Source organism: Bombina bombina, chromosome 6 (genome assembly GCF_027579735.1).
Source record: "Bombina bombina isolate aBomBom1 chromosome 6, aBomBom1.pri, whole genome shotgun sequence".
NCBI lineage: Eukaryota > Metazoa > Chordata > Amphibia > Anura > Bombinatoridae > Bombina > Bombina bombina.
In genome coordinates, this window is record NC_069504.1 from 509382818 (window position 1) to 509409722 (window position 26905).

Genomic DNA, 26905 nt, shown 5'->3' on the forward strand with positions numbered 1-26905 from the left:
GACCGGGAGATCCCCTTGTGCACTGGTATGTGCCGGTAGTGATGCGGCGGCTATTTGTGTTAAGAGCCTGTTTGGTTATAGCCTTATCGGCTCTTGTATGTTCCGCTCTTCACTTGCCTCCTCCTGATGTGGTTGTTGCTCGTCACTGTAGGGCGGTTAGTGAAGCGCTCCGTTTCAGTGTCTGTGTGAGTAGGCCTTATGGCGCGCAAGTAAATCTTCTCTGCAGCTGCTGTCTGTTTGTGCGTGTTTTTCCCCAAAACGTGTTGCGATGTATAGTGGGGGTTGTTCTTTGGTCAATACGGCTGAAGCTGGGTTATTGTGGTTTGATTTGCACCCAGTTATATTCGGCAATTGAACTTAGGGCACTGGAGCTGTGTATTCAAGCAGCCATATTCCTGTGCGGCCAAGCTCCGCCCCCTATTTAGATTTCTTTTAATTATATTTAAGTTAGGGGGTGTTAGGTTTAGGGTTATACTTAGGTTTAGGGGTTAATAACTTTAATATAGTGGCAGCGACGATTGGGGCGGCAGATTAGGGGTTAATAAATGTAGGTAGGTGGCGTTGATGTTAGGGCCAGCAGATTGGGGGTTAATAATATGTAACTAATGTCTGCGATGCGGGAGTGCAGCGGTTTAGGGGTTAATATGTTTATTATAGTGGCGGCGACGTTGGGGGCAGCAGATTAGGGGTTAATAAATGTAGGTAGGTGGCGGCAACATAGTGGGCGGCAGATTAGGGGTACATAAATATAATGTAGGTGTCGGCGATTTTGGGGGCGGCAGATTAGTGGTTAATAATATAATGTAGGTTGTGGCGATGTCAGGGGTGGCAGATTAGGGGTTAATAAGTGTAAGATTAGGGGTGTTTAGACTAGGGTTCATGTTAGGGTGTTAGGTGTAGACATAACTTTTATTTCCCCATAGGAATCAATAGGGCTGCGTTAAGGAGCTTTACTCTGCTTTTTGGCAGGTGTTAGACTTTTTTTCAGCCGGCTCTCCCCGTTGATTCCTATGGGGAAATCGTGCACGAGCACGTTACACCAGCTCACCGCTAACGTAAGCAGCGCTGATATTGGAGTGCGGTAAGGTGCAGAATAATTGCTCAACGCTCACTTCTTATCTGGGTTGTCAAAACCCGTAATACCAGTGCTGTCTGTAAGTGAGTGGTGAGCATAAACTGCTTGTTAGCACAGCACAGCTCAAAACGAATAATCTAGCCGTAAGTATTTTACTCGCTTTCCCTATTTTTTTTATTTTTTATTATTAATATAAAATTTAAAAGGGAGCAGAGTTACTGTGGACTAGCAAGTTGTGCTTGTGCCTAAAGTTTCCTACCATAGCTCAGTAATCATACACTCATCCTAAGCCCTGGCATACTCCTCTCACACGGTACCTATGCAGATGTTCCCGTACTGCTGAGTGACACTGGAGAGAATCTCGGAGTTCAGCTGACTTTCTTCGCTATAATTTCATCTTGAACTCTTACTGTTCTGCCCTTAATCTATATAAGCAACATTACTTCTCTATTCTTCTCTCTACTCTTTCTTCAAACCCAAAACTTCTGTTCTCTATGTTCAATACTCTTCTCCGCCCACCCCTACCTCCTACTACAACTTCTCTCTCAGCTCAAGATTTTGCCAGCTACTTCAACAACAATATCAACTCCATCAGAAATGAAATCAGCTCTCAACATACTAATGGTCTCCAACCCCTCAAAAACTCACAATCATCCAAAACCCACATAGCCATAAATTTAGCTCTTTTGCCCCTGTTACAGAGGAAGAAGTTTTTGCCCTTATACTGTTGTCTCACCTCACTACCTGTTCCCTCGACCCCATCCCCTCACAGCTACACCCCTCCCTGTCTTCTACCCTTACCCCTATACTCACACACATCTTCAACCTCTCCCTCAGCACTGGTATATTTCCTTCATCTCTTGAACATGCACTGGTCACACCTATCCTCTAAAAAACCTTCTCTCAATCCAACTTCCCCATCCAACTACCACTCTATTTTCCTACTCCATCTTGCCTCAAAGCTTCTTGAAAAGCTAGTATATGCACGTCTATCCAATTTCCTTACATTAAACTGCCTCCTTGACCCACTGCAATCTGGATTTCGCCCCCATAACTCCACAAAGACAGCAATTGTTAAGGTTACCAATGACCTACATACAGCAAAATCCAAAGGCCACTTCTCTCTGCTTATCCTCCTTGATCTGTCTGCAGCCTTTGATACTGTCGACCACCCTCTTTTGCTACAAACCCTCCAATACTTCAGCATCTGCAACACAGCTCCCTCATGGTTCCCTTTCTATCTGTCTAACTGTAACTTTTGTGTAGCCTTCTCTGGGGCATCTTCTGCCCCATTACCACTTTCTGTTGGGGTACCGCAAGGCTCTGTCCTCAGTCTTTTACAATCCATAAATAATGCCTCTGCCAGGCTCATCTTCCTTACACGTCGCTCTTCATCTGCTGCACCTCTCTGCCAATCCCATTACCGTCTTCCTCTTGCCTCCAGGATTAAACACAAAATTCTCACTCTGACATTAAAAGCCCTAAACTGCTCTGCTTCCCTCTACATCTGAAACCTTGTCTCTAGATACTCTTCCTCCCGTCTCCTTTGCTCCGCTCATGATCTCCTACTCTCCTCCACTCTTGTTACCTCCTCACATTCCCATTTACAAGACTTTTCCAGACTGGCTCCCATCTTATGGTACTCTCTACCTTGCTCCACAAGACTCTCCCCTAGTTTTGAAAGCTTCAAGCGCTCCCTAAAGACTCTGCTGTTCAGGTTTGCATACAACCTACGCTAACCTTCCTAACTCCACTGCTATCTCCTTGAACCCCTTAGCATGTAAGCCTATGAGCCCATCTGTTTGTAGTTTACCTTAACAAAAGTCGACTTCAACAGTGCAACTCTCGGCAGGGCCCTCTACCCATTTGATCCCTGTAAATGTTATCTTGTATACCACCTATGTTTATAGCTCTGCAGAATCTGTTGGTGCTCTACAAATACTTGATAATAATAAAGTTGCTAACCCTCCCCTGCTTTTTTTAAAAAATATTTTCATATTAGCTCTGGTTGTTTTATGTAGGATAACTGCCCTTGTGTTTTATTTTTCTTTTAGTTAGGATTTTAGAATTTGTTTTACAATTTCTGTGATAATCACTTTTTAAATACAGTAATTTTTGACTAATTAATGGTGAAGAGTAAAAAATGCACTAAAGTAGTACAATCATACATTTTCCATGCTATGTTCATTTTATTATGTGGAATTGATACATCCTTAAACATTTCATAATACAATTCATTTCAATAAAGTAAAGCCCAAACAAGTTTTTTGTGGTTGTCTTTAAAAGTAATTAGTACCTTTCATATGCAAAAGCAACAAAACAAAAACAAAAAAACAAAAAAAAAATCAATATCAATTTAAATGCATTCAAGCCACAATTTATATTAAGAAAAAAACAACAGCAACAGAAAATTTTTTGAACCTTTGCAATAAGCAAACAATAACTTTATAAGCACATATCAAAATGGGGAAGTAATCTGAAGTCACACAAGCTACACTCAGGTTTTCTCATCATCAAATAAGATCAAGGGTTGATGCGTCATCTCCGATTTCACACATGTTGACATTGCGTTTTATTTTTGCATAACCATTTTCTCCCCACATGTCGCCCCAGCTGCATGAAGAAAATATTTTAGCATATAACATTTTATTTAAAAAAAAAAATAAAAAAAATATTTGGTTATTGTTTCTGTCAAATTTACTATCAATTATAACATTGTTTAAACAGGTATTTGTATATCAGACAACAAAATTCAATAACAGATAGTGCGCTAAATTACAAGTGGTGCGGTATTTAGTGCTTTCACTTGAATGTAAACTTTGCTAGAAGTAAGCTTTTTGCACGCATCAGGTAGTGTATGTATTACAAGTTTAAAGTAAAAAGTTTAACCATAGGATAGGACATCGAATATTGCAACCTCAAACATATTCTCCCCCATAGACTTCACTGGAGACCGTGGAAGAAAAACTTAACACTTATCGCTCGTGCGCTAAACCAACAGGAGTTATGAATATTTCACATTCCAATGTTCTTCACATACAGGAAAATTGTATTTTTATTGTAAATATATATTTATATATATATATATATATATATATATATATATATATATATATATATATATACTGTATATACAGTATATCTATATATACCTATGCCTATATATCTATTCCTATACATATATGTATAGATATATATTTTACATTAACTTTATCGGATAATATAGAAATAAATATTTAATAATAAAAATATTTTTTTTTCCTATGTGAAGAATAGAGGAATGTTAATATGCATAATGTGCTTCAGGTTACGCGCTTTAGATCTAAAGTGGAATTAGGAATATTTTAAATAGAAAAAAATGATTTTTTAATTAATCAATATATAATTCTATATATATCTGATAATGTTAATGTAAAATAGATATCTATACCTATATAGCTATAGGAATAGATATTTACAATAAAAATAAAATGTTCCTATTTGGGAAGAACATTGGAATATGAAATATGTACAGTAAATATACAGTAAAACACATAAATACATATGTACACACACACTCACATACAGTATATATATGTGTATATATATATATATATATATATATATATACTGTATATATATATATATATATATATATATATATATATATATATATATATATATATACTGTGTATATATATATATATATATATATATATATATATATATATATATATATATATATATATATATATATACACATACACATACACATATTTAGTTATGTATATGTATGTATTTATACAATATAGCAGTAAAACTCCTCATCATACTCCATATAACTTTTAACCAGTATAATTTTTTAAAATATTTATATCAATATTTTTTATCAGTTAGTGTTTATTTGAGTCTAACTGTAAATTATAATCTATTTATGTTGTTTAGTGAAACTTTTTTTTGCGTACTTTCCTTTGCACAGTTTTCAGTTGCGTTAACCAGACAACATAAAATGCGTTTGCACTCTTGTGATCGCTTTTACTTTCAACTTCTAATATGAACGATATTTCTGTTGCACACAAAAACCCGATATCGCTTGAACACAACAGTAAGAGTGCCATTTGTACAGCTAAAGTGTTTAAAGGTTTATTCTAGTATAGCAGAATTTGGTTGTTCCAGGACCACAACTTTGACTAGGTTTTTAACTGTTTTGAAGCAGAAGCATAGAAAAAAAAATGAAAATGTATTTAAAATAAAATTATCTTAAGAAATAGACAATGTTGTCTTGTAATCTTGAATCTTCCTTTAACTAAACATGAATCTTTATGTTAGGGTACCTTAGTGCTAGTATTGACACAAGGCTAGCTTTACTTCTCTCAGTTATATGCTCCAGCCCATGACAATATAGATAATAGGAGTTGCTGATGTTTGATTTTTTCCTCATGTTAGCCCTATCCTCTATATTAGCTAGTAGTAGCAACAACATATTTATTAAAGTATATATCATTTAAAGTGTAATGGAAATCAGAGGTTAATTATTTATGTGACCTGGTGATTAACACAAGGCTAATATTCTGTAACACATTAGTTCCTAGAGTTTTATGTCCTATCTAAAATATAAATTTACTTTGGTGAATGTGATACTAATAAATATTCTCCTCACATACGTTTGAAATACCTGTATCATATAATAATGTATATTATTCAACAGAGTTGTAATCATTTACCAACATTTTATATATATTTTTGTAAAATAATATAGTTGATTTACTTGATATACTGGATTTATAGATATTGGAGTAGCCTTGTTAGCCTGATGAGTCAGATGAAAAAATGTAGAAATCAGTATATTGTAATACACTATAAGTCCAAACGTATGTGGACACTTGACCATCACACCTATATGCGCTTGTTGGACATCCCATTCCAAAACCATTGGCAATAATATAGAGTTATTTCCATCCTTTTGTGGTTATAACAGTCACCCCTCTTCTGGGAAGGCTTTCCACAAGATTTTGGAGTGTGTCTGTGGGAATTTGTGCACGTTCATCAAAAAGAGCATTTGTGAAGTCAGGCCCTGATGTTGGATGAGAGGTATAACTTGCAGGACACTTGAGTTCTTCTACACCAAACACATCAAAACAAGTTTTCATGGACCACACAGGGATACAGTCTTACTGGAACAGGGAAAAGCCTTCCCAAAACTTTTGGCACAACATTGAAAGCACCCAATTGTCTAAAATGTCTTTGTATCTTGTAGAATTAAGATTCACTGGAACTAAGTGGCTTAGTCCAAACCCTAAAAAACAGCCCAGATCATTATCTCTCCAAGACCAAATTGTATAGAAGGCACTATGCCTACCAGTAGGTAGTGTTGTACTGGCATTTGCCACACCCATATTCTTTCATTAGAGTGTGAGATAGTGATGTGTGATTTATCATTCCAGAGAACACATTTCCGCTGCTCCAGTGTCCAGTGGTGGCAGGCTGCGTCCAGCTGAGGCTTGACATTGCACATGTGAGGCTTGTGTACAGCTGTTTGGCCATGGAAACCCATTACATGAAGTTCCCAATGCTCAGATCTTGTGCTGATGCTGCTTCCAGAGGCAGTTTGGAACTCTGCAGCAACAGATAATGTATATGTGCTACACTCTTCATCACTCAGCAGCCCCACTCTATGATTTTGCTTGCTCTACCACTTTGTGACTGGATTGATGTTTTTCCTAGATGCTTCTACTTCATAATATTAACAATTACAGTTAATGGTATCATGATATGACAGTGTCACATTTAAAATCACTGAGCTCTTCAGTTTGACCCATTATACTGCAAATGTTAGTCTATGGAGATTTAAGGGCTCTGTGATGGTTTTATGCACTTGTTAACAATGGGTGTGGCTAAAACACCCAAACTCAATAGTTATTAGGAAAGTCTAGATACTTTTGGCCATATCGTATACATTTATATAAGATATACAATAATTAGGAAATCATGTTTTACACTAAATATGTATAAAAGTACCGTTGCAGTTAGGGAATTCATGCTGCATAACTAGGCTGACCATATTGCCGCTTTAAAAAGGGACACATATGAAAAATACATATGTCAAGGCTGTTTTCAGGGCTGTTTAAAGAAATGGTTTTGTATAAGAACCCTCACATATGTATTTTTCATATGTGTTCCTTCTTAAAGCGGCAATATGGTCAGCCTATGCATAAATGGACTGTCCAACTAGATGCCTAGGGGTCGATCCGATAAAAATCGTCGCCCGCAAAAGCTGGCGACGCCAATATTTGCGCGGGTTTGGTATCCTATATACGGCGTAACCTAGAAGTTACGCGCGTATATTTCTGCCGTTGCCTGTAGTTTTTTGGGCCATAGGCAGGTATACCAAACCCGCGCAGTTTGGTATCCAATATACAGCGTAAGGACTTACGTGGCGAAAATGGTGAAATCTTACTCCATTTTCACCTCGCCACAAAAAGCAGTAAGAAGCCTTACGCTGACTATTGGAGCCCCGTAACTCCCTAAACTGGCTGCTAAAATAAACATAACACCTAACGCATGCGCAATGTCTATCTCCCTGTCAACTGCGATCTGCTAAAATAAACCTAACACCTAACGCATGCGCAATGTCTATCTCCCTGTCAACCGCGATCTGCTAAAATAAACCTAACACCTAACGCATGCGCAATGTCTATCTCCCTGTCAACCGCAATCTGCTAAAATAAACCTAACACCTAACGCATGCGCAATGTCGATCTCCCTGTCAACCGCGATCCCCCGCCGCAATCCCTAATAAAGTATTTAACCCCTAAACCGCCGCCATCTACATAAACTAACCCCCTACTGTGAGCGCCTAAAACCGCCACCATCTAACTGATCTATCCCCTAATGTGAACCCCTTACACCGCCGCCATCTATATTAAAATTATTAACCCCTAATTTAATCTACCTACCCCCCCCCGCCAGCTATATTATCTATATTAACCCTAAGTATATTATAGTTAATATAGTTATTACATTATATATATTAACTATATTAACCCTAATTATATTAGGGTTAATATAGTTACTATAGTATTTATATAAACTATATTAACTCTATCTAACCCTAACACCCCTAACTAAAATCTTATTAAATAAATCTAATTCATATTATAAACTAAAATATTCCTATTTAAATCTAAATACTTACCTATAAAACAAACTCTAAGATAGCTACAATGTAATTAATAATTACATTGTAGCTATGTTAGGGTTTATAATTATTTTACAGGTTAATTGTTAATTATTTTAACTAGGTATAATAGCTATTAAATAGTTATTAACTATTTAATAGCTACCTAGTTAAAATAATTACCCAATTACCTGTAAAATAAATCCTAACCTAAGTTACAAATACACCTACACTATCAATAAATTAAAGAAACTACAAATATCTATCTAAAAATACAATTAAATAAACTAAACTAAATTACAAAAAAAACAAACACTAAATTACAAAAAATAAAAAAAAGATTACAAGATTTTTAAGCTAATTACACCTATTCTAAGCCCCCTAATAAAATAATAAAGCCCCCCAAAATAAAAAAATTCCCTACCCTATTCTAAATTAAAAAAAGTTCAAAGCTCTTTTACCTTACCAGCCCTTAACCCCTTAATGACCGAGAACGTGCAGGGTACGTCCTCAAAAAAAAGGCAGTTAACGCCTGAGGACGTACCCTGCACGTCCTCGGTGTGGAAAGCAGCTGGAAGCGATCCTGCTCGCTTCCAGCTGCTTTCCGGTTATTGCAGTGATGCCTCGATATGGAGGCATCCTGCAATAACTTTACATGGCCATCCGATGCAGAGAGAGCCACTCTGTGGCCCTCTCTGCACCGGACATCGATGGCCGGTATCGTTGGTGGGTGGGAGCCGACTTGGGAGGCGGGTGGGCGGCCATCAGTGTATCCTCTGACATCAAGGGGGGCGGGATCGGAGGCGGGACCATTAGGGGGCGCGCGCGGGGGCGCGCACGTGCACGGAGGTTGGCGGGTGGGCGCGTGCACGGGGCGGGAGCGGGTGGGAACCGCTACACTACGGAAAATATTGCTAGGAAAAAATGCCCAAATCTTGTTTGTGCAAAAGCACAAAAAGAGATCGTGGAGGGGTGGGGGGTTGGTTTTGTGTGGGTGGAAGCTACACTACAGAAAATTTTAATAAAAATAAAAACCCCCCCCATGTTTTCTTCTAAACTGGGTACTGGCAGACAGCTGCCAGTACCCAAGATGGCGCATATTAAGTTAGAGTGGGAGGGTTATAGAGCTGTTTGGGGGGGATCAGTGAGGTTGGGGGCTAAGGGGGGTATAGTACACAACAGCATATGTAAATATGCTTTTTAAAAACACTAAAAAACAACAAATATAGCTTTTATTTTAGTACTGGCAGACTTTCTGCCAGTACTTAAGATGGCAGGGACAATTGTGGGGTGGGGGAGGGAAGAGAGCTGTTTGGGAGGGATCAGGGGGTCTGATGTTTCAGGTGGGAGGCTGAGCTCTACACTAAATGTGATATTAACCCTGCAAGCTCCCTACAAGCTACCTAATTAACCCCTTCACTGCTCGCCATAATACACGTGTGATGCGCAGCGGCATTTAGCGGCCTTCTAAATACCAAAAAGCAACGCCAAAGCCATATATGTCTGCTATTTCTGAACAAAGGGGATCCCAGAGAAGCATTTACAACCATTTGTGCCATAATTGCACAAGCTGTTTGTAAATGATTTCAGTGAGAAACCTAAAATTGTGAAAAATTTTACGTTTTTTTTAATTTGATCGCATTTGGCGGTGAAATGGTGGCATGAAATATACCAAAATGGGCCTAGATCAATACTTGGGGTTGTCTACTACACTACACTAAAGCTAAAATTACCCCAAAAAGCTCCCTACATGCTCCCTAATTAACCCCTTCACTGCTGGGCATAATACACGTGTGGTGCGTAGTGGCATTTAGTGGCATTCTAATTACCAAAAAGCAACACCAAAGCCATATAAGTCTGCTATTTCTGAACAAAGGGGATCCCAGAGAAGAATTTACAACCATTTGTGCCATAATTGGACAAGCTATTTGTAAATAATTTTAGTGAGAATCCTAAAGTTTGTGAAAAAAATTGTGAAAAAGTGAACAATTTTTTTTATTTGATCGCATTTGGCGGTGAAATGGTGGCATGAAATATACCAAAATTGGCCTAGATCAAAAGTTTGGGATGTCTACTAAAAAAAAATATATACATGTCAATGGATATTCAGAGATTCCTGAAAGATATTAGTGTTCTAATGTAACTAGCGCTAATTTTGGAAAAAAAATGGTTTGGAAATAGCAAAGTGCTATTTGTATTTATGGCCCTATAACTTGCAAAAAAAGCAAAGAACATGTAAACATTGGGTATTTCTAAACTCAGGACAAAATTTAGAAACTATTTAGCATGGGTGTTTTTTGGTGGTTGTAGATGTGTAACAGATTTTAGGGGTCAAAGTTAGAAAAAGTGTATTTTTTTTCAATTTTTCCTCATATTTTATAAATTTTTTTATAGTAAATTATAAGATATGATGAAAATAATGGTATCTTTAGAAAGTCCATTTAATGGCGAGAAAAACGGTATATAATATGCGTGGGTACAGTAAATGAGTAAGAGGAAAATTACAACTAAACACAAACACTGCAAAAATGTAAAAATAGCCTTGGTCCCAAACGGACAGAAAATGGAAAAGTGCTGTGGTCATTAAGGGGTTAAAAGGGCCTTTTGTGGGGGCATGCCCCAAAGAAAACTGCTCTTTTGCCTGCAAAAAAAAAAACACAATACCACCCCCGAACATTACAACCCACCACCCACATACCCCTAATCTAACCCAAACCCCCCTTAAATAAACCTTACACTACCCCACTGAAGATCTCCCTACCTTGTATTCACCCAGTTGTCTTCCAGCAAGCGGCAGTGAAGTCTTCTTCCATCCGGGCGATGTCTTGAAGCAAGCGGCAGAGAGTCTTCTTCCATCGGCGATGTCTTCAAGCAAATCGGCATCTTCAATCTTCTTTCTTCTCTCCTCCGCCGCGGAGCATCCTTCCGGCACGACGACTTCCCGACGAATGAGGTTCCTTTAAATGACGTCATCCAAGATGGCGTCCGTCGAATTCCGATTGGCTGATAGGATTCTATCAGCCAATCGTAATTAAGGTAGAAAAATCTGATTGGCTGATTGAATCAGCCAATCAGATTCAAGTTCAATCCGATTGGCTGAACCAATATTATTTTACAATAGATAGCGGCGGGGTAGGGGCTCACTTTAGGGGGTAGGTAAGGTAGATGGCGGCGGTGTTAGGGGCTCACTTTAGGGGGGTTATAGATTTAATATAGCTGGCGGCGGTTTAGGGGTTAATAATTGTATTAGGTTGCGGCGGGCTCCGGGAGCGGCGGTTTAGGGGTTAATACATATTTTATTGTTAGGATAGTGAGGGGGGATAGCGGATAGAGGGTTAGACGTGTCGGGCTATGTTAGGGAGGCGTGTTAGACTTGTCGGGCTATGTTAGGGAGGCGTGTTAGACAGTGCGGGTGATTTAGACTTTAGTCAGGTTTTGTAGGCTCCGGCAGTTTCTAACGTGCCGTAAGTCACTGGCGACGCCAGAAATTTGTACTTGCGCAGATTTCTGGACATCGCTGGTTTATCAGACTTACGGCACTTTAGCATCTGACGGCGCCGTATATAAGATAGCTCGAGTTGCGAGCTGAAACTGCGGGCGACGCGGGTTCCCTCGCTTGCGCCGCAAACTACGATCTATATCGGATCGCGCCCTTAGTTTCTTTTTCCTTTTTAAAGGGACAGTTAACAGTTAAAAAGTCTAGCACCTGCAAAAAAGCAGCATAAAACTCACTAACGCAGCCCCATTGATTCCTATGGGGAAATAACATTTATGTTTACACCTAACACCCTAACATGAACCCCGAGTCTAAACACCCCTAATATTACACTTATTAACCCCTAATCTGCCGCCCCCGACATCGCTGACACCTACATTATATTTATTAATCCCTAATCTGCCGCTCCGGACACCGCCGCCACCTACATTATATGTATTAACCCCTAATCTGCTGCCCCCAACATCGCAGACACCTACATACTATTTATTAACCCCTAATCTGCCGCCCCCAACATTGCCACCACTATATTAAATTTATTAACCCCTAAACCGCCGCACTCCCGCCTCAAAACTTTAGTTAAATATTATTAACCCCTAATCTGCCGTCCCTAACATCGACGCCACCAACCTACATTTATTAACCCCTAATTTGCCGCCCCCAACGTCGCCGCCACTATATTAAAGTTATTAACCCCTAAATCTAAGTCTAACCCTAACACCCCCTAACTTAAATATAATTTAAATAAATCTAAAGAAAATTACTATCATTAACTACATTATTCCTATTTAAAACTAAATACTTACCTATACAATAAACCATTACATTGTAGCTAGCTTAGGGTTTATTTTTATTTTACTGGCAAGTTTGTATTTATTTTAACTAGGTAGAATAGTTATTAAATAGTTATGAAATATTTAATAACTACCTAGCTAAAATAAATACAAATTTACCTGTAAAATAAAACCTAACCTACACTTACACCTAACAATACACTATAATTAAATAAATTAACTAAATTAAATACAATTACCTAAATTAAATTAGCTAAAGTACAAAAAACAAACAAACAGTAATTACAGAAAATAATAAACAAATTACAGATATTTAAACTAATTACACATAATCTAATATCCCTATCAAAATAAAAAAGCCCCCCCAAAATAAAAAAAACCCCTAGCCTAAACTAAACTACCAATAGCCCTTAAAAGGGCCTTTTGCAGGGCATTGCCCCAAAGTAGTCAGCTCTTTTACATGTAAAAAAAAAACATACAACCCCCCCAAAGTAATCAGCTCTTTTACATGTAAAAAAACATACAAACACCCCCCCCAGTAAAACCCACCACCCACACAACCAACCCCCCAAATAAAATACTATCTAAAAAAACCTAAGCTCCCCATTGCCCTGAAAAGGGCATTTGGATTGGCATTGCCCTTAAAAGGGCAGTTAGCTCTTTTGCAGGCCCAAACTCTAACCTAAAAATAAAACCCACCCAATACACCCTTAAGAAAACCTAACACTAACCCCCTGAAGATCGACTTACTGGGAGAAGTCTTCATCCAAGCCGGGCCGAAGTCCTCAACGAAGCCGGGAGAAGTCTTCATCTAAGCCGGGCCGAAGTCCTCAACAAAGCTGGGAGAAGTCTTCATCCAAGCCGGGCGAAGTGGTCCTCCAGATGGGCAGAAGTCTTCATCCAGACGGCATCTTCTATCTTCATCCATCCGGCGCGGAGCAGGTCCATCTTCAAGACATCCGACATGGAGCATCCTCTTCATCCTACGACTAAAGATGAATGAAGGTACCTTTAATTGACGTTATCCAAGATGGCATCCCTTAGATTCCGATTGGCTGATAGAATTCTATCAGCCAATCGGAATTAAGGTAGAAACAATCCTATTGGCTGATGCAATCAGTCAATAGGATTGAAGTTCAATCCTATTGGCTAATCCAATCAGCCAATAGAATTGAGCTCGCATTCTATTGGCTTATTGGAACAGCCAATAAAATGCAAGCTCAATCCTATTGGCTGATTGGATCAGCCAATAGGATTGAACTTCAATCCTATTGGCTGATTGCATCAGCCAACAGGATTTTTTCTACCTTAATTCTGATTGGCTGATAGAATTCTATCAGCCAATCGGAATCTAAGGGACGCCATCTTGGATGACGTCACTTAAAGGTACCTTCATTCATCTTTAGTCGTCAGATGAAGAGGAGGCTCCATGTCGGATGTCTTGAAGATGGACCCGTTCCGCGCCGGATGGTTGAAGATAGAAGATGCTGTCTGGATGAAGACTTCTGCCCGTCTGGAGGACCACTTCGCACGACTTGGATGAAGACTTCTCCCAACTTCGTTGAGGACTTCGGCCCGGCTTGGATGAAGACTTCTCCCGGTAAGTCGATCTTCAGGGGGTTAGTGTTAGGTTTTTTTAAGGGTGTATTGGGTGGGTTTTTATTTTAGATTAGGGTTTGGGCCTGCAAAAGAGTTAACCACCCTTTTAAGTGCAATGCCCATCCAAATGCCCTTTTCAGGGCAATGGGGAGCTTAGGTTTTTTTAGACAGTATTTTATTTGGGGGGTTGGTTGTGTGGGTGGTGGGTTTTACTGTTGGAGGGGTTGTTTGTATTTTTTTTTTACAGGTAAAAGAGCTGATTACTTTGGGGCAATGCCCCGCAAAAGGCCCTTTTAAGGGCTATTGGTAGTTTAGTTTAGGCTAGGTTTTTTTTTATTTTGATAGGGCTATTAGATTAGGGGTAATTAGTTTAAATATCTGTAATTTGTTTATTAATTTGTTTATTATTTTCTGTAATTTAGTGGGGTTTTTTTGTACTTTAGCTAATTTAATTTATTTAGGTAATTGTATTTAATTTAGTTAATTTATTTAATTATAGTGTAGTGTTAGGTGTTAGTGTAACTTAGGATATGTTTTATTTTACAGCTACTTTTATATTTATTTTAGCTAGGTAGTTATTAAATAATAATAACTATTTAATAACTATTCTACCTAGTTAAAATAAATACAAACTTTCCTGTAAAATAAAAATAAACCCTAAGCTAGCTACAATGTAACTATTAGTTATATTGTAGCTAGCTTAGGGTTTATTTTATAGGTAAGTATTTAGTTTTAAATAGGAATAATTTAGTTAATTAAAGTAATTTTATTTAGATTTATTTTAATTATATTTAAGTTAAGGGGTGTTAGGGTTAGGGTTAGACTTAGGTTTAGGGGTTAATACATTTAGTATAGTGGTGGCGACGTTGGGGGTGGCAGATTAGGGCTTAATAAGTGTAGGTAGGTGGCAGCAGATTAGGGGTTAATAAATATAATGTAGGTGTCGGCGATGTTGGGGCAGCAGATTAGGGGTTCATAAATATAATGTAGTAGGCAGCGGTGTCTGGAGCGGCAGATTAGGGGGTAAAAATGTTATTATAGTGTTTGAGATGCGGGAGGGCCTCGATTTAGGGGTTAATAGGTAGTTTATGGGTGTTAGTGTACTTTTTAGCAATTTAGTTATGAGTTTTATGTTACGGCGTTGTACCATAAAACTCATAATTACTGACTTTTAAATGCGTTAGGACTCTTGACAGGGTAGGGTGTACCGCTCACTTTTTGGCCTCCCAGGACAGACTCGTAATATTAGCTCTATGGAAGTGCCATAGAAAAAGACTTTACAAAGTTTACGTAAGTCGTTTTGCGGTAAGGCCAAAGAAGTGCGGTGACCCTAAACCTTCAAGACTCGTAATACCAGTGGGCGTAAAAAAGCAGCTTTAGGACCTCTTAACGCTGCTTTTTTACCCTAACGCACAACTCGCAATCAAGCCGTCTGTATGGGATACATGATAGTATTGTTTCAAGAAGCTCAAACTATTTAAGTAACATCAGCGATAACATTTTCTTACCTATTCTTTATTATCCAGTAATCTTCATTATCATCCTCATCCTCCCCTTCCTTAGTTCCATAACCAACAATAATTATTGCATGATTCGCATATGGAGCACAATAACCATCAAAAATTCCTTAAAAAAAGAAGAAAAGAAAGAAATGTTAAATTGTTGATCAGGCTAATTTTTTTTACTTAGCACAGCTTCCTGTTAAAACTCCTGAAATAATTAGAACATAGAAACAATTATAATTGCTAATGTATATCAGGCTAATTTTTGAAGAAATGTTAATGTTTAACATTTAAGTTTTCCAAGTGTATTAACACTGCATTTACAGTAGTCAGCAGTTGTAAAGCAGTAATAAAAACAACTCACAAAGTCCACAATGATCAAAAGTGCTGCGAGGCAGCGATACATTCAAAAGGGATCCGATGCAATGTTGAGAATGCCGGCAAAATATTCAAAAGTGCCACCAATACTCTTTAAAGGCAGCATTGAGCATTGAGAGGGACATTTTAGGTCACAATCGGTGGCGATGCTGGTGAAATATTCCAAGCAGCATCGGCACCGACACTGCAGATATAAAGTAATGGATCCCTTTTAAATTTATAGCACCTTCATACCTATGTACCCCTAAACCGTCATAACCCACCACTGAACACTAACCCTACACTACTTAACCCAGATATCACCAATAACCCACCATAATACACTTCTTAAACTATTAACCCCTATACCACCAATAGCCAACAGCAATAAACTTCCTAACCAGAGGCGTAATTAGAAACCACAGGGCCCAGGTGCAAGAATCTAAGAAGGGCCCCCCACCAAAAAAAAAAAAGTGAATTTGATACATATCTTTTTTTTTTTTTTTTTTTAACATTTAACACGGGAAAAAAAATGTGAATTAGATTACATGTCTACAAAAGGAGATACCCTGTGCCCACAGTCTGTGAGATGGTCTGACCCCCTATTACTGTATATAGTGACACTGTTTAACCCACCAGTACTGTATATAGTGAGTCAGTGACATAGTCTGTAATCTGCCGGTGAGATGGCTGGCCTTACCCTACCTGCCCCAGTACTTTATAAAGTGACCACAGTAGTCAGTGACATGGTCCAGCCCCCCGTACTGTATATAGTGGTACTGTATAGTGACACTGTTTACCCCTCCCCCCATGCTGTAGTAACAAGGTCTGTTAATTTGCTGGTTCCATTAAATATAGTTTGTAGATGGCGCTAATAAGCTGTGGGAGATATTTCTCAAAAATATAAACTAAAATATAAATGTATATGGGTTGACCCTTAATTTTGAGGGGACAACTGATGGTACAATTCAAATATTTTTCTTAGTGATTGAAAACACTTCACTTCAAAGTAAATAATATCTATATTATTCTTGATTTATAAGGTTTTAGCACAATCTTAAAATAAATATACAATGGATAATACTGTTCATTCAACACGCCTCATTCATAACATTCGTCTATCAAATTCATCAATGTAAAAGAAAATTCATCAGTATAAAAAACATATAAACTTTTTAGAAACAATATGATATTTCCTAAGATAAAATTTGACTTTAAATGACCCTCAAAAAATCTCTCTCAAAAAATCTTGAAAATCAGCTGTTTGTTAGTTGAATACGATCTGACAGTTATACGTCAGATGCTCAAAATAGTCATTTGTACAAAGTGTCCTTATGAATCCAAATAAATGAAGGAAAATAGTGGCAAGTTGTAACTTTAAGTTGCAGAATGTATTTTTAAAAGTTAGGGTAGATTCCCTTATAAGTTCATTTAAAATTAGTTTAAAGTTCGTTTTATTGTGTGGCTATATGTGAACACAAACGCTGCTCCTTATTCAGGCATATTGTTCCCAAAACACTCCGTGTACTGTGTAATTTATAGTTCCGCAATCAAGTGTGTGTTAAGGTTGTGTTAAGGTTTTACTTTTCACAGTCTTAAAAACAGTGTTATGATAATTCAATTCACATGCATGTAGGATCCATATAACTTCTTAGCTTCACTAAAATTAGTCTTACCGCCAAGGTGTATGAGCTGGCTTCTGTGTATATCGCTCTCACCTGCAGTGCCTCTGACTATTCCAGCTTATACTTTACCGGGAGTCTTCACGCTGCTAGCTTCGCGTCTGACGTCACCGGTCTCGATCAGCTGTAAAGTGATGTAGATGTTGTGTGATACTTGACCCCTATACCAACAATACCCCCAACCTATATATCCCTACACCACTACAACCCACCAATAATACTTAACTACCTAACTCCTAACCCCCATCTAATCTAAAACCAAAAATATACCCCTAAAAAAATGGCCTTTGCGAGTGGAATATTCAGCTCACCGCTAGTACTTTAGCCTATACTGCAACTTTCCATTCCGCACTCAAAAAATGGATTTTGAGTGTGAAATTTTCAGGTCACACCCCACACCCGTATATTACAAGTTGTGCTGTCCGGCTATTACGCTAGCATTTTAGCTTATACTGCCACGATCCATTCCGCAATCAAAGACCAATAGTTATGGATTTAGCGAAACAAAAATGTTTCACAAAATTCATAACAAAAAAGTATACAAAGTACACTAACACCAATAAACTACCTATTAACCCCTAAATAGCCATCCCCCGCATAACAAATACTATAATAAACCTATAAACTCCTAATCCACCGCCCACCCACATCACCAATCCTAAATTAAATTAATAACCCCTAATCTGCCGCCCACTCACATCCTCAACACTAAATAAACCTATTAAACCCTAATCCGCTGACCACCCACATCGCCAACACTAAATAAACCTATTAACCCCTAATCCACCACCCACATACCATTCTGCATAAATCCTATTGGCTTTTCAAATTAGCCAATAGGATTTAAGCAGCTCTCATTCTATTGGCTGATTTCAAATTTTCAGCCAAAAGGAATGCAAGGTACCCCAATATAAAAGGGGTACCTTGAATTCAATCTTCAGTGTGCGGTGGAGATTACATGAAGAGGAGGCTCCGTTTTGGATGTCCGAGCCACCAGCGAATCTGCTCCATTGTCAGGGTGCCAGGAATCAGACTGAGACGAGAAGTGCAAAAATAATCACACCTTTATTAATAGCAAAAAATAATAAAAAGTCCACAAGTCAAATAACAAGCCAGGAGTCAAAACCAGTGCTGATAGTCAGACGAGCCGAGTCAGGAGCCAAACCGAATAGTCAGATGAGCCGGAATCAGGAACAAGGGAAACCGCAGAGTCAGGAACAAGCCAGGGATCAGGAACCAGGAAGGACGTCAAGCAGCCAGGTAATACAGAGAAACTCTCAAAAACAGGTCTGAGACAATGCAAAGGCAAAGCATACTGAACAGAGGCCCTTTAAATAATAAGTAATGACATCACAATTCTGAGACTGCATCCTGTCTCACATGGATGATGCACACCAGTCTGGCCATAAAAGGAAGTGCAGGAAATGAGCAGCATCCCCCACAATGCACCATAGTAAGGAAGAGAGGTGAGTAAAATGGCTGCCAGCAGCACATGGCAAACAAAACAGGGAAAAAACCCTGACAGTACCCTCCCCTCAATGACCCCTCCCCCCCGGGAGGACAAAAGGCTTATTGGGGAAATGGGCATGGAATGCACGGAGGAGGGCGGGAGCATGAACATCAGAGGAGGGAACCCATGAGCGCTCCTCCGGACTGTAGCCCCTCCAGTGAACCAAATACTGCACGCGACCCCTGGACATACGAGAGTCAATAATGCTGCTGACCTCATGCTCCTCATGGTTGTCAACAAAGATAGGATGGGGACGAGGCAACACAGTGGTAAACCGATTACAAACCAATGGTTTCAAGAGGGAGACATGAAAAAACATTGGAGATGCGCATAGCAGGAGGAAGGTCAAGATCGTAGGCCACAGGATTAACCCGTCGGAGAATTCGAAAAAGACCAACATAATGGGGAGCCAATTTATTGGAAGGCACATGAAGGTTCAAGTTGCAGGAGGACAGCCAAACTCTTTTACCATGGAAGATAAACAAGGGGCGCCAACATAGTGTGAATCGTTAAAACAACAAATATAAAAGTGATGTGCAAAAAACGACTCACAAGGAAAGTGGCACCTTAAATGAATAAGGTGCGATAAAGCAGGCTGACATTCAAATTCCAGCAGTCAGTACGCTGGAGGTCTCACCCAGAGGACCTGAGGAATCCAGATAGGCATCTAGAAAGTAGCACCCACGTTTTTTAGGGCCAATGGCCGGACCAGGTGAGCTGCAAGCTGATAGGTGTTCTCCTGCTGCACTCACGCCACCGAGACTTTTCTCCAAAACTGACAGTGTCAGTGTATGAAAGGTTCCGTGGTAAAAGTCCTGTTTCAAAAACAAGTGGATCGTGGAAAAAAGCAAAAATACCGGGTTGTGGTATAAAACAAACAGTATTTATTTTGCAACGCGTTTCTCAGTCTATTCCAGACTGAGAAACACGTTGCAAAATAAATACTGTTTGTTTTATACCACAACCCGGTATTTTTGCTTCTTTCCACGATCCACTTGTTTTTGAAACAGGACTTTTACCACGGAACCTTTCATACACTGACACTGTCAGTTTTGGAGAAAAGTCTCGGTAGCGTGAGTACAGCAGGAGAACACCTATCAGCTTGTAGCTCACCTGGTCCGACCATTGGCCCTAAAAAACGTGGGTGCTACTTTCTAGACGCCTATCTGGATTCCACAGGTCCTCTGGGTGAGACCTCCAGCGTACTGACTGCTGGAATTTGAATGTCAGCGTGCTTTATCGCACCTTATTCATTTAAGGTGCCACTTTCCTTGTGAGTAGTTTTTTGCACATCACTTTTATATTTGTTGTTTTAACGATTCACACTATGTTGGCGCCCCTTGTTTATCTTCCATTCTAGACACCCTGACCCATCGCACCGCGGGACACAAGAGGAGCACGCCAAACACCTGAACACATCACCGTTCACATATTAGGATTGGACACTTATTTTTTACATCACAGCATTTTTTGGGACATTGATAAGTACTTTTTATATATTTTACTCATCGCCACAAATATCATTGTTTATCTGTGATATCTGATCATTTCAATGTATCACTAATATTAAACACAAATTGTCCTGAGCACTTGTTTTACTCACAATTTTTTTTTTTCTCCTCATTGTTATTAATTTTTCACACATACCAAACACTGTGCTGTTTATATTTATTTATGCATACGGGTACAAACCCAATCATAAAGTGTTAGGTCCTACTTTGATAACCTGTGTTCCAAGCGCATCCTCTTAGGTTTTTCCTCCTCAGGAATTTCTTTTTATATTAAACTCTTTTACCAACCTGGTAGGAAGGTGCGGGCAGATGCCTACGATCAGCCTGGAAATTTTGGCGCTGCATAGAACGATGAAGGCAATTCTGAATCTGCACCCACGTGGAACGGAGTTGCCAGAGATGCTCCTCCAAAGCCGGAATACCCTGAGACATGAATGTATCGGGCAACAAGGATGGTTGAAACACATAATTCGCCATGCACCGGGATAACTTGGAGGAATCATTAATAGCACTATTACGAGCAAACTCTGCCCAAGGTAACAGTTCAGACCAATTATTGTGGTGATCTGAGACATAGCAGCAGAGGAACTGTTCCAGAGCTTGATTAGACCGTTCCGCAGCCCCATTGGATTGAGAGTGATATGCCGAGGAGAAGGAAAGCTGGATCCCCATTTGAGCACAAAAGGAACGCCAATATCTGGAGACAAACTGGCTACCCTGGTCCAACACTATCTCCTTGGGTAACCCATGTAAATGGAAGACCTCCGGGCAAAAATTGAAGCAAGCTCCTGAGTGGTAGGCAGCTTCATCAAGGGAATGCAATGTGACATTTTAGAAAAACGGTCAACCACCATAAGGATAACAGTATTGCTATTGGAAACAGGGAGCTCGACAATGAAGTCCATGGAAAGATGTGTCCAAGGAGGCTCACCATTAGCAATAGGTTAAAGAAGACCCACAGGAAGACGTTGAAGAGTCTTATTCTGTGCACAAACTGAGCAGGAGGCAACATACGTAGCAACATCAGAACGAAGACCTGGCCACCAGAATTGTCGAGTGACAGACCAAATCATTTGCTTCTTGCCTGGGTGACCTGCGGCTTTAGGATAGTGGTAAGTGTGCAAAAGTTTAGTTTGAAGATTCTCAGGAACAAAACACTTACCACTAGGTTTCTCAGGAGGTGCATTGGTTTGTGCAGCCAGGATCTCCTCCCCCAAGGGAGAAGTCAAATTAGTACATATGGTAGCCAAAATATGGTCAGGAGGTATAACAGGAGTAGGTACAGACTCCTCCTTGGACAGAGGCGAACATTGTCGAGAGAGGGCATCAGCCCTAACATTCTTACTACCAGGCAGGTAGGAGACCACATAATTAAACCGAGACAAAAATAGCACCCATCTGGCCTGTCGGGGCGACAAACGTTTTGCTTCAGATAGATAAGTTAAATTCTTGCGGACAGTAAGAATGAGCACTGGCACGCTAGTACCCTGGAGAAGATGCCTCCATTCCATAAGTGCCAAAATTATGGCCAGTAATTCCCTGTTGCCAATTTCATAATTGCACTCCGCTGGAGACAATTTCTTAGAGAAGAAACCACACGGATGCAAGGAACCGTCAGACGTAGGACGTTGAGACAAGAGGGCACCTACTCCAGTCTCAGTCGCAGTAGGTGACCAATGGAGTGGATCATTCTCTTTACGGGTCATGTCTGTGATAGGTTTGACCAAGGAAGAGAAGTTTTTAATAAACTTTCTATAGTAATTGGCGAACCCCAAAAAACGTTGAATAGACCGAAGACCAACTGGGCGAGGCCACTGCAGAACTACAGATAAATTGTCAGGATCCATGGAGAACCCTGCAATGGAGATAACATAACCTAGGAAGGTTACTTGAGTCTGATGGAACTCACATTTCTTGAGTTTACAAAACAGGCTGTTCTCATGTAGTCTTTGAGGAACCCGTGTAACATCAGAACGTTGAGCCTCAAGTGTGGGTGAGTGTATGAGGATGTCGTCTAAGTACACCACAACACACTGTTGCAACATATCTCATAGGACATCATTAATAAATTCCTGAAAAACAGCAGGAGCATTACATAGGCCAAAGGGCATTACAAGATACTCATAATGCCCGCTCCTGGTGTTAAATGCTGTTTTCCATTCGTGGCCCTCCTTAATCCTAACAAGATTGTATGCTCCTCTCAAATCAAGTTTAGTAAAGAGCGTAGCTCCCTTGAGGTGGTCAAAGAGTTCTGTAATGAGCAGAATAGGGTAAGCATTCTTAATGCTAAGATGATTAAGACCCCTATAATCAATACATGGTCTTAACTCACCACACTTTTTCTTCACAAAGAAGAAGCCAGCCCCTGAAGGAGAGCAGGATTTGCGGATGAGCCCCCACGACAGAGCATCAGCAACATACTCCTCCATAGCACAATTCTCTGCAACAGACAGAGGGTACACCCTGCCCCGAGGAGGAATGGCTCCGGGTTGCAGGTCTATGAGACCGGTGAGGAGGCAACGTACCAGCACGCAAATTGTCAAACACGTCTAGGAACTCTTGGTACTCCTCTGGCAATTGAGTTACTGAAGAAGTGCACAAGACTTTAACTGGTTTCCGAAGACAAGTGGAAATACATTGCGGGGACCACAACAAAATTTCGGACCTGCGCCAGTCGAGACTGGGATTCCAGAATAACCCGGAAAATGCAGAGAGTTTATCACCTGGAACTGGAGGGTTTCAAAATGGAGAGCCCCAACAGCCATGGACAATGGAGCAGTTTCATGAGTAACGAGTGCGGACTGAAGGTGCCTGCCATCAATGGCCTCAATAGCAAGCGGAATGGACTGAGACAAAACAGGAATGGAGTGCTTTGATACAAAAGCACTGTCAATGAAATAGCCCGCAGCACTGGAGTCAACAAGAGCCTGAGTGATTATGGAGGAGTCCACCCAGGAAAGGACAACCGTGACCAAAGGTTTCTCCTTAAGCAGTTCCGGGGACGAGGATAAACCACCCAAGGTCTGCCCCCGACAGGACCTTAAAAAGGTGGCCCTGTAACCCACAATAGAGACAGAGCCCCTCCCTCCTCCTAAAGGCCCTCTCCGCCATGGAGAGATGCGTGAATCCCATCTGCATCGGCTCAGCAGTACCTGGTTAGTCGGGACCAGGAGGCATGGGAGGAGAGGGAGGCATGGGTGGGAACGAACATGTAGGAGACAATGGAACAGGAGGCTTCCTCAAGCGCTCCTTGAAAGAGGGCCTCTCTCTGAGTCTGATGTCAATTAGGATCAAAAAAGACACCAATGCCTCGAGATCCTCTGGTAAATCTGTGCAGGCTACTTCGTCTTTAATTGCATCAGAGAGCCCATGAAAGAAGGCGGCAACAAGGGCTTCATTGTTCCAACCTACCTCTGCGGCAAGCGTACGGAACTCAATAGCATACTGTGCAACAGATCTTGTACCTTGCTGAATGGACATGAGTTGTTTAACAGCAGAGGAGGAGCGAGCCGGAACCTCAAATACCCTTCGAAAGGAGGCCACAAATCCAGGGTAATTTGAAATCACAGGTTTATTAGTCTCCTACAAGGGATTAGCCCAAGCAAGAGCTTTGTCAGAGAGTAACGAGATGAGAAATCCCACCTTAGCTATGTCAGAGGGAAACGCCTGAGGTAACATCCCAAAGTAAATGCCCACCTGGTTCAAAAACCCTCTGCACTGAATAGGATCGCCTCCATATCGCTGAGGTAGAGGTGCAGAACCGGACATGCTCCTGGTAGGCATAGGTGTAATAGCGGAAACAGGAGCAGCCATAACTTGCGGGACACTTTGGTCCAAATGTGCAGTGCGAGTCATCAGGGTTTGCAGGGCTAGTGCAAATTGATCCAAGCGGTGATCCTGTACATCTATCCTGGAAATGATGGCAGTTAAAGGTGTGATAATTAGCAGCATCAGGATTCATGGCCTTTGCGTAATGTCAGGGTGCCAGGAATCAGACTGAGACGAGAAGTGCAAAAATAATCACACCTTTATTAAAGTGTCAGTAAACCTAAACAATAATGTTACATAATTCTGAACATACTTTGGGGCAATGCCCCGCAAAAAGCCCTTTTAAGGGCTGGTAAAAGAGCTAATTACTTTGGGGCAATGCCCCGCAAAAGGCCCTTTTAAGGGCTATTTGTAATTTAGTTTAGGGTAGGGAATTTTATTATTTTGGGGGGCTTTTTTATTTTATTAGTGGGATTAGATTAGGTGTAATTAGTTTAAAATATTGTAATTTCTTTTTTATTTTCTGTAATTTAGTGGATTTTTTTCTCGTAATTTAGTTTATTTCATTTAAATGTATTTAATTGTAGGTAGTTTAGGTAATTAATTTAATTATAGAGTAGTGTTAGGTGTAATTGTAACTTAGGTTAGGGTTTATTTTACAGGTACTTTTGTATTTATTTTAGCTAGGTAGTTATTAAATAGTTAATAACTATTTAATAACTATTGTGCCTAGTTAAAATAAATACGTTGCCTGTAAAATAAAAATAAATCCTAAAATAGCTACAATGTAACTATTAGTTATATTGTAGCTATATTAGGGTTTATTTTATAGGTAAGTATTTAGTTTTAAATAGGAATAATTTATTTAAATATAGTAATTTCTTTAGATTTATTAAAAATAGATTTAAGTTAGGGGGGTGTTAGGGTTAGGGTTAGACTTAGGTTTAGGGGTTAATACATTTAATATAGTAGCGGCGACGTTGGGGGCGGCAGATTAGGGGTTAATAATTGTAGGTAGGTGGCGGCGATGTTAGGGACAGCAGATTAGGGGTTAATAACAAATTTTATAGTGTTTGCGAGGCGGGAGTGCGGCGGTTTAGGGGTACGGCAGATTAGGGGTTAATTATTGTAGTTAGGTTGCGGCGACGTTGGGGGAGACAGATTAGGGGTTAATAAATATAATGTAGGTGTCGGCGATGTTAGGGGCAGCAGATTAGGGGTTCATAGGTATAATGTAGGTGGCGGCGATGTCCGGTCGGCAGATTAGGGTTTAAATAATTTTATTATAGTGTTTGCGATGTGGGGGGGCCTCAGTTTAGGGGTTAATAGGTAGTTTATGGGTGTTAGTGTACTTTTTAGCACTTTAGTTAAGAGCTTTTTGTTCTGGCGTTAGCCCATAAAACTCTACTGACTTTTATATGCGTTAGAAGTCTTGGAGGTAGAGCCTGTACCGCTCACTTCTTCCAAGACTTGTAATATACCAGCGTTAGGAAAATCCCATAGAAAATATAGGATACGCAATTGACGTAAGGGGATTTGCAGTATGGAAATGTTGCGGAAGAAAAGTGAGCAGTACACCTGTACCTGCCTGACTCGTAATAACAGCGGGCGTTAAAAAGCAGCGTTAGGACCCCTTAAAGGGATATGAAACCCAAATGTTTTCTTTCATGATTTAGAAAGAGCATGCAATTTTAAACAACTTTCTAATTTACATCTATTATCTTATTTCATTCTCTTGATATTCTTTGTTGAAAAGCATATCTAGATAGGTTCAGTAGCTGTTGATTGGTGGCTAAACATGGATGCCTCATGTGATTGGCTCACCCATGTGCATTGCTATTTCTTCAACAAAGGATATCTAACACATGAAGCAAATTAGATAGAAGTAAATTGGAATGTTGTTTAAAATTGTATTCTCCACCTGAAGCATGAAATAATTTTTTGGGGTTTAGTGTCCCTTTAACGCTACTTTTTAAGGCTAACGCCAAACTCGTAATCTAGCCGTAAATTTGTTATATTAAGTATAAAAAGGATCCTAGTGTCTTCTCTTAAAGGTACATTGTTTTTGTTTCAGTTCAGTAGCACTGTTAATAGTTAAAGGGATAGTCTAGTCAAAAATAAACTTTCATGATTCAGATAGGGCATGTCATTTTAAACAACTTTCCAATGTACTTTTATCATCGATTTTGCTTTGCTCTCTTAGTTGAAATTTAAACCTAGGAGGCTCATATGCTAATTTCTTAGCCCTTATCTGTTGTCTTATTTAACATAATTTCACAACTAGAGGGCGTTAGTTCATGTGAGCCATATAGATAACATTGTGCTCATGCCCGTGACGTTACCTAGGAGTCAGCACTGATTGGCTAAAATGCAAGTCTGTTAAAAGAACTGAAATTAGGGGGTAGTCTGCAGAGGCTTATATACAAGGTAATCACAGAGGTAATAAGTATATTAA

The 26905-nt window shown here is 39.7% G+C and overlaps 1 protein-coding gene across 1 annotated transcript in view; it reads right to left on the minus strand.

Moving 5' to 3' along the window:
* Positions 1–3240: 3240 nt before the first annotated feature.
* The window catches only part of LOC128665145 (uncharacterized), a 52229-nt gene continuing 28564 nt past the window's right edge, over positions 3241–26905 (minus strand). Inside the window, exons 7-8 of the mRNA XM_053719884.1 lie at positions 15629–15746; positions 3241–3688 (exon numbers count right to left, since the gene is read on the minus strand). Of these exons, the coding sequence (XP_053575859.1) occupies positions 3589–3688; positions 15629–15746 (218 nt within the window). The 3' untranslated portion in view covers positions 3241–3588. The remainder of the gene's footprint in view (positions 3689–15628; positions 15747–26905) is intronic.